Raw genomic sequence first — 9,489 nt, 5'->3', positions numbered from 1 at the left:
GTAGTAGTACTCCTTTCCGTCGGGGGAGTACTGGGGGTAGAGGGTGTAGTGGGGGAAGTCGAAGTCGACGAGGGAGTCCGAGAGCGCGTGGCGCGCGAACTCCTGCTTGTATCGTCATGACTGCTCCCGGTGCGCGCGCCGCTTAGAGCACTTCTCGCAGAGAATATAGCAGAGCGCGATGACTATGAGCACGGCTATCGCTATCGCCATGCCTATGCTGACCCAGATGATTTCCTCGTTGATGCCACTTGTTGATTTACCTGAACAAACATAATTAAGGTCACCATCATAGCTTTTAAGATATATTGATGACGGGGGGAGGGACCAGAGTTCTCAAGCTGTCCACACAACGAATCGTCATTTACTCTTACTTAGGCCTAGGTGAAGGATTGGCAAATATGTAAAAAAAACTGGCTATCCATACTTTGCTAATTTATTGCCACTATTTTATTGTATATTTTAATATTGTTTTATTTTATTGACATTACAGTGTATAAAAAAAATGGAATTAAACAATAAACTACAAAACTAACTAAAATATTTTATTCAAAAAGACCTCCGCGAGCTGTACCGGGTGCAAAGGTGCCCATCACACTTGCCGCGTTACCACGTTTATTTTATTTATACTCACGATAGTCACGATTCAATACATACCTAACTTGCAAGCTTGCCACAAATTGCAACACCTCAAATAATAACAGCTAATATAAATGAGACGGTACTATTACGGTAGCTACTATATTTATATTATATTGTAATTCTTGCTCGTAAAAGTACCGCCGAATTTGTGAACGCGTGCGAAGCTTACCTACGAATTCAGATGCTTTTTTTCCGTTAGGTTAAGTGGGGGTGGGGTTTTTTTGTTATAAGTGTACGTTAAATAATATCGCAAAGAAGAATTTGAGCTACGGAATATTTTGTATTTATACAACTACGCATAAACACAGGGAACCTACCAAAAATAAATTAAAGGCCTTGATGCGGATGTTGATAAAAGTAATGGAAATTTAAATGATAATGGACCGTTTATGAATTTTTGAAGAAATTTGTTTGGCAAAAATTTACGAAAGCGAATCACAAAGGAAAGGTTCTCGATGAAATTCGTGCGTATTTCTGAAGCTAATATAGCTAAATGGGAACCGCATTCATTATTTAGAATCAATTCGAATATAAAGAAGGTTTGATGGCTCACCGACGCGAGAAAAGTGCTTTTTCATTAGCTACTGTGCTTCAACACACTTGAGTCGAATAATTTTTGAGGTAAATATGCGGCCTAATGTACTTAATCACCAGAAGGTACTGTACTAAACCAAAAAGCTTTTAGTATCAGGGCATTATAATACAAATGTATTTACACCATATTAATTAGAAAAGTTTACTTCCAACTTAAAATTGAATTAGGGGCCCAAAAAGAGAATTATCCTTTTTTGATGTAGACCCTACTCATAAATTACATTTTTGTTATAAAACTTTTTGGAATCATATTGTAGGTATTAACTCGAAACCACAAACTGTGAAACTTTGTTGCCTGTTGCAGACAAATTTTGGAGTAAAAATGGCCTCGTTTTAAACTCGTTAGCATCTGAAGTTTCATGTTTGAGGTAAGTTTGAGTTATTAAAAACCAAGCATGATTTTTTTACTCGTTTTTAAGAGGAAAGGTGACGGCGGCGGCTTCTCCATACAAACGTAGTCCTCATTTTCCTCTCTGGATAATGTCATTATGGACAATATTTTTATATAATTTGATGTAAATATATTAACCATAGCTATACCCCTACGTTTGATTTTTTTTTAGATTTTTTGATTATTGTAAAAAAGGTGCGAAAAACCGATTTCATACAATTTTTTAAATGCTCCTATTAACTCTTATAATACTTCATTAAAAATTCGATAAAACGTAGGGGCATAGCTGTGGTTGATATACAACAAATTGTGTCAAAATATGAGAGGAAAATGAGGACTACGTTTGTATGATAAGGCGATTTCGCGCGGGTCCTCCACTTTCGTTGTAGAGAAGTTTTTTCGGTGTTACATATTGTGGAAATCAATATGAAGTAATCATTATTATCAGGCAACTAATGGCCGACGTATAGGTACCTAAAACCTATCATGCATATTATAAAATATTATCCCTACTAATGTATATACTCGTATCTATTATATATGCGAAAGTAGTTACCTCTTCATGCGTACAGCATGTAGATAGTTTGAGTCCCGATAAAGGACACTGAATACTTTTTACTATGGAAATTACAATTCTACGCAGACATAGTCTCGGACAAAAGCTAGGACAAAATAAAATTTGAACAGATTGGCTACAATTTGTTACTTTATCTCGCTTTTTGATGTCAAGATAAACGTTTAGTTTATAGGTAGACTCTAAAGTAAACTTTAGAGTAATATTTGACAAATAGGTTCACTTTAAGGATGACTCATGTTAGACTGGGCCGTGACCGGGCCGGAGCTTCCGGCGCTTCGTTTTCTATGGAAAGCATCACGTGATCACCTGTCATGTCATAGAAAAGTAAACGCCGGAAGCTCCGTGACGTGAATGCCAACTAAAGGCATAATTTTTATTACAAAGTAGGCAAGTAACGCAAATTTACACAGACATTTAATGAGGTATTTTTCGGATTGTTCTAGCTAAATAAATACATTTATTTACATACAAGATATATACAGTGGTACTACGTAAACGAAATTAATAACTAGCTTAAATCTAAAATAGGCCCTTGAGGCATTGTACCAAGGATGCTGGCGGCATTTCCCCGCTGTATCGCAATGCTGATACGTTGTGCGAGAAAGCCGCCAGCTCTTCGGTCACCAGTTACGTCAACCAGACGCTTCGCGATTTCTGCAAACAACTTATGCGCGCTGGGACCCCATGGACCTAGAGTTTCAACTCCAAATGGAACGAAATGATACTCTCTACCGAGGCTCTTATATTTATTACGTTTTAAAATTTCGGCGCTTTCCGCCGCTCCGCCCGCTTTTACATTAGTCCGTTGGAGGTGGGACGGTGCCAGTGTGTCTACGCAGGTAGCATCCCACACCAACATCCGTCCCAAGCTCCAAGGAACCAAGGACATCCCATCGGGCCTCTTGCCATCATCTCTGATAATGCCAGTCGGCTCAAGAAGAGCGGGTACATTGATGGTGGCAAGAGACCGACGGATTATGTCATTAAGCGACGCATGTCTTGAAAAACGGACGGCACTTTTTTGACAAGATAATCCATGGTGTCCCAGTCGGTCCACGTCCGTGCCACAAGAGCATATGTGTGGCGTACACACCGAAACCCCGAGTCGCAAACCAGTCGCCAGTCTAAGGGAGGCCGGATCCAAGAAAGTACCAGTATTAGGCGAAGGATGGGCATGTAGCCAGTAACCCGCTTCCCGGGCTCCGACCGCCAAAAGCCTCGCGCGGTCTGGACCTGTACAGTTGTTTAGGAGAATATTGTAAGTTAAATCACAGTAAACATTATCCCAACTCCTTTGTGAATTTGGGTTGTCTGGAAATTGTTTTCCCGGGCAAGCAATTTTAAAAGCATTTTTGGCGTCCTCAAAGCCCGCAATCTCACAGTTTGTGGGCAAAGCCCTTAAAATATTTCCTATGAGACCAGACGTGCTATGAGTGGACGCCAAAAAGGCTGGGGAAGCCACACTGGAAATTTTGCGAATTCCTAAACCTCCAAACCGAATAGGGAGGGACGCTTGAGACCAGGAAGGCTCACTTAGCTGAATGTTTAGAATAGTCTCTAAACTAATTTTGATCAAATCATCTAAAGGCGACAATAAATTTTGATGTTTCCAAAAAGGACAGCAGCGGAGCACATATGTAAATTTAGGGACAAAAAGACAAAATTTAAGAATCACAAGAGCATAATCTAGCTAAATTAATATTTCGTCGAATAGGACATTTTGTATAGCGGTGCAATAATCCTTGAAAAAGAAATTCTAGCCATATAACAAAAAAAAAAAATATCACGAGATATTATAACGAGAAACCTCTTAGCCAAGACGTCACTTGGTATATTAGCTTTGAAATCCGACACTTGAAGCTTCAAGAGGTCGTTCTTTATTACTCCGGTGACACCTCTCTCCGTTTGACACTCAATTAATGGCTCGTGTTGTCTCGTAGACTTTCTTATTACTTGGTAATTGTTTTTTTAGGGTTCCGTACCCAAAGGTTAAAAACGGGACCCTATTACTAAGACTCCGCTGTCCGTCTGTCCGTCCGTCTGTCCGTCTGTCTGTCTGTCACCAGGCTGTATCTCGTGATCTGTGATAGCTAGACAGCTGAAATTTTCACAGATGATGTATTTCGGTTGCCGCTATAACAACAAATACTAAAAACAGAATACAATAGAGATTTAAGTGGGGCTCTCATACAACAAACGTGATTTTTGACCGAAGTTAAGCAACGTCGGGCGGGGTCAGTACTTGGATGGGTGACCGTTTTTATAGTTAATGGTACGGAACCCTTCGTGTGTGAGTCCGACTCGCACTTGGCCGGTTTTTTTATTAAATGACTGTTACTCTGCGTACCCATCATTTGCATATTCCACTATCAGTTTCAAGATTATACATTTGCTTAGGCACGCCTAAGTAAAGGTTACAGTTATAGCCTAAACCAGTGAGCCACATAAGGGAGAGTAAGAGTATGTGTTCTCGGGTTTCCTTCGCTTGTCTTCTGTTAATATTTGGGAATATAATAAGAAGGGGTTGCTGTATGAGATAACTACCTACTTGAATATTTTTTTAAAGTTATCCCGTCTCAAAACTGTAACGATGTTTTAGAGAAAGAATCAATTACTCCTAATTATCTCCTAAGTTCTATGGGTACTAACTTTTATAATATGTTAAATACCTACGTGATCAAAATTTTGTCCTAGCCGAAGAGACAGTAAATGTACTTTGCGTTGAAACATAATTCACGTCAGCTACACGCTTTGCAGAACGCTCTTCCGTTGTCCCACATTATGCTGCCGGAGACAGAGGCCAAGAGTTTCTTTGTCATCGAAATCGCACAATGTAAGTCGTACTTGAGTAATCTGAGTATGTGCCGCGCTTCATGTTCTGAGAAAATGCACGTAAAAAAGAATTTGGAATCACGTTGCACCTTTTTAAATTTGTAGCGCTTGCTTGGTTGTAGGTTTATACCTAGTGTGGAGGGTTTCATGTTGCAGAACATGATTTGGATTTAGCCAGGTATTATTATTTAAATACGTAGTCCGACTGCTACTTGCCGCTGCTCTTATTGGAGTACCCGCCGGCCTAATGCCATGCACCGAAACGCTAGCGCTGCTCGCCATTTCCAACACCACCACTTCTTTCCGAACATACTAATCCACTTACCTCTACTCGCCACCACCACCACTCCTGTCCGAGCCGACTAAGCCACTTACCGCTGCTCTTGTTGGAGTAGCCGCCGACCTTGCCAGCTACGCGCGCCGACACGCCGGCGCTGCTCGCCACCACCAACACAACCACTCCTGTTCGCGCGCTCGCACCGCCTACGAATAGAATATGGTGAGATGACAGTTATTTAGTTATATATAGCGCAAATAGATAAAAACTGACAGGCTTTACGGCGCTCTTACTTTAATATATTATATTTAAAAATATTTTTAAACGTAAACAGGCAACAAAAATATACGTTTGGATTTCTAGTTATAATATACTAACTGTTGCCCGCTACTTCGTACGCGTGGATTTGTATGTTGGTGGTTATATTTCTTACATGAGCATAGAACATTATGCAGCAAAAGATATCAATAGGGACGGTTAATCATTTGTTAATAATTATAGGTACAACGCATGAAATTTGTCTTTCACAAAGTACGAAGTTTCAAGCCCCTAACTGAAAAAAATTGTTCTCGATATAATCCCTCTCAACACTTAGATTTTCAAGTCCACTATTTAAAAAAAATGTTCGCTCCCGAATACTCCCGATGCAAACTTTATTAATACAAACTTTTCAAACACGGTGCAATCAGTTTTCGTCTATTTTAATATAATGCCCTTTTACCAAGTTTCATGTTCCTAGCTTAAACGAAAACTTGTACTACATATAAACTTACATCCCCTTTTTAATCCCCTTAGGGGTTGAATTATTAAGAACGTTGAAATAACTTTTTTTGTAATATTATACAATGCCTTTCTAAGAAGTTTCAATTAAGCATTTGTAATGGATTCAAACTTTCAACCCCTTTTTAACCCTTTTAGGGGATGAATTTTTAAAAACGCAGAAATTCTTGTATTCTAATAATATGCCTTTATACAAAGATTCAAGTCCCGCACTCAAAGAAATGTTTGATCTCCATACTAACTACTTTCAACACCCTTTTCAGCACCTTGGGGGATGAGTTTTCTTGTTTTTTAATATAATACCTTTTTGCAGTTTCAGGTTCCTAGCTTATAATAAAATTTGAACCCCAAGACAAACTTTCATCCCCTTTTTATCCCCCGTACGGGTTACATTTCCAAAAACGTCGAGATCTGTTTTTTGGTAAGCGGCTATTATGCCTTTCTAAGAAGTTACAAAGCATTTGTACCTAATGGTTTCAAACTTTCAACCCCTTTTGAACCCGTTTAGGGGATGAATTTTTAAAAACGCTGAAATTACTTTTCCTATATTCTAACAATATGGCCATATACAAAGTTTTAAGTCCCACATTTGATAAAATTTTTGATCTCCATACAAACTTTCAACCCCTTTTTCACCACCTTAGACGATGAATTTTCAAAAACGCTGAAATAAGTTTTCTTGTTTTTTATTAATATATCTTTTACCCAAGGTTCGATTTCATAGCTTGAAATAAAACTTGAATCTCATACAAACTTTGGACCCTCATTTCATCCCCTTAGGGGATGAATTTTGAAAAACCCCTTATTAGTGGATATTTACGTTATAAGAACTACCTATTGTGAGAAATTCAGCTCTCTAGGTCCAACGGTTTGGGCTGGGCGTTGATTTAAGTGAGTCAGTCAGTCAGTCAGGACTTTTACGTTTATATATATATATAGATTTACGTTAAAGCAACTGTTATTACTCGTAACAGTAGTTTAATTATAAAAATATACGCTTTTAAAAATGTTTTCCACATTGCATGCATATACATAATTGTATAATAATGCAATCAAGAGCGATATTACAGGCACATCATAGACGAACGAATGACCGATGAAGTTGGCGGTAGGTCAACTCCTTTATAGAATAAAAAGAGCCCGGTGTCAAGCAGTGGAACGTACTTAGGCTAGCTAGGCTGCTATAGGCAGTTTTGCTCAGACACAACATCGACATAGGCTTACAATGAACTAAAAGGTAACGCTATTGTAACAATATATCTATTTACTCACCAACCTACTGTCTGGTTAGCATAGAGCTATTTAAGTGACATCAATCTAGTGACGAATCTTGCAATATTTAAAAGAAGTCAAATCAACAAAGCCACTTGGTTTACAAACACCTTTACTTACTTATAACGATTCTCATCATGGATATGTTGTCTTTTCGTTTGCTTAAATTCTCCGATCAAGCAGTTCTTCAGATACTGCAAAATGTTCTCTTCTTATAAAGATTCATTTTATGGATCCCCATTTCTGTAAAAAAAAAACATTTATCAAATTCATCATTTACAAATAATGATGACAATCTGTGCTAGAAAAATGTAACGTTATATTGTGTGCGCGAATTAATCTTTCCTATGGAAAGAAATTGAAAACCCGGAAAAATATACATTTCCGGAAGGGTGTATTTTTCAGCAACCCTGTTATTGCGTGGCTTATCGAAAACATTGCCTAATAAGAACCAGTTAGTCTGGAGGTTATTGACATGCATTTATAGAAGGACAATATTTATAAATTTCTCGATAAAATGACCTTTTTGATATTTCCTGCAGAAATGCAGTCGACTGCAAGTACTGCAACAGTATTGTAGCGCGACGATTCTGCCGAATGCATTACTGCCGCAGTCGGTAGTATTGTCACGCTGCAATATTGCAGCAGTAATGCTGGTGCAGTCTGAATTCGAACGTTACCTTTATGGTTCAGTCAGTTCATCGAGTCAAATGCGGCCCTTAGGCGATAGTGCGGTCAGCGACAACAATAGCAATCTTGTCCACGATACTCAACCTACAGTATCGCGGCTCCCGGCTCCGTCATAAATTACGCAGTTACGGCCCAAATCTCATATTTTGCCGGTTGAAAGAGCACGTGTCCTCAGCTCGCGCTTTACCAGCTTTTGATCAACTTGGAACGTGTTAGGAATGTTATTATGCGTTCTATAAACCTAAGGTTTTGGCAGAATTACTTAGGCTTTATCTTAGATAAAATAAGAGCACAAAAGTATTGTCTATTGGGATAAAGTGCGACCTTAAAATTTTGCTTGTGTACGAACTATTCATTACGGAAAAATGTATTGGACCGTTTTAGAGTAGGAGCTAGGGTGTATTCTAATTGTAATAACACGTTATAAATTGATTTGGATTTATTATAGATATGATCTGTCGATGCCAAAAGTGACATTTTTTCAACCAGAAACGTGCAATGCAATACTATCTTCTACGACAGGGGCCCATTTCGAACGGTATTAGACTAATGTCCACGAACTATCAAATCGTATAAGTTACCAAGGCAACACACTAATAATATTAGTCCACGAACTGTAAAATCAAATTTGTTTGCAGGCAGACAGGTAGTTGTGCGTGATGAACGTTTGAGGTTTTGTGAGAAGATGGATGCACGTCCTTCAACTGTTTAAAATGTGTTAATTATTTATTTTTAAATGTTAGTATTGTAATTTGTGATTATTTGTATATTGTTTCTTTTTCTTTTTGTATTTTCTGTGTAAGTTAGCAGTGGTTTGGTATTTTACTGTCATACTGTTTAACTTGTTTGATAAAAAAAAAAAAAAATCGTATGGGTTGCCATGACAACACACTAGTAATATTAGACTAATATTATTAGCCCACGAACCGTGAAATTGTATGGGTTGCTATGGCAACACACTAATAATATTAGTCTAATACCGTTTAAGAAATGGGCCCCAGGAGATATTTACTTGCTACGAGCTACGGCGTAGCACTTAATGACGATATTGCGCATAAAAAAGGCTTTTGTTTGATTGATTTTATCAACAAGCCTTAATTACATATTTCTTTAACTGTAGGTAGGTACATTATATTTAAATTTAACCAATGTTGCCTCGTTTTAAGGAGTATAAACTAAATTGTAATACGAAAAAGTTTTCTCGAGTTTTAATCCCGAATTTTACGTGTAGGTACTAAACAAATTTATAAAAGCACTTTTGTAAATGTACCTAATGTAACGAGCGAGCGACAATACGAATACAAAGTTATAATATTTAAACACTTTGTTCATTGTGTTGCGAGTTTGCAACTGTCTCGTACAAAATATTTACTCGTTGGAAACGTGATTTTTTTGCTTTATTTACAGGTTTCGCTCGTACCCCTTTCATGATGCGTT

The 9,489-nt window shown here is 38.1% G+C and overlaps 1 protein-coding gene across 1 annotated transcript; it reads right to left on the bottom strand.

Moving 5' to 3' along the window:
• LOC134743906 (uncharacterized) lies at window positions 1–7,801 on the bottom strand. Its single transcript, XM_063677541.1, has 3 exons — window positions 7,483–7,801; window positions 5,409–5,516; window positions 1–260 (listed from the first exon to the last, which is right to left on the bottom strand). Exons 1-3 carry the CDS (start codon window positions 7,499–7,501, stop codon window positions 115–117), a joined length of 273 nt encoding a protein of 90 aa, XP_063533611.1. The 5' UTR covers window positions 7,502–7,801; the 3' UTR covers window positions 1–114.
• Between the last annotated feature and the right edge of the window lie 1,688 nt (window positions 7,802–9,489).

Source organism: Cydia strobilella, chromosome 9 (assembly GCF_947568885.1).
Source record: "Cydia strobilella chromosome 9, ilCydStro3.1, whole genome shotgun sequence".
NCBI classification, from domain to species: Eukaryota; Metazoa; Arthropoda; class Insecta; order Lepidoptera; family Tortricidae; genus Cydia; species Cydia strobilella.
Note: the sequence above shows the minus strand (reverse complement) of the source record. Positions and strands in the feature narration are given on the sequence as shown.

Bases quoted from the DNA above. Each gene is read 5' to 3' on its own strand.
- LOC134743906 (XM_063677541.1), bottom strand. The intron at 261-5,408 runs GTAAGTGGCTTA...ATGTTTGTTCAG, and splicing joins CTACTCCAACAAGAGCAGCG to GTAAATCAACAAGTGGCATC.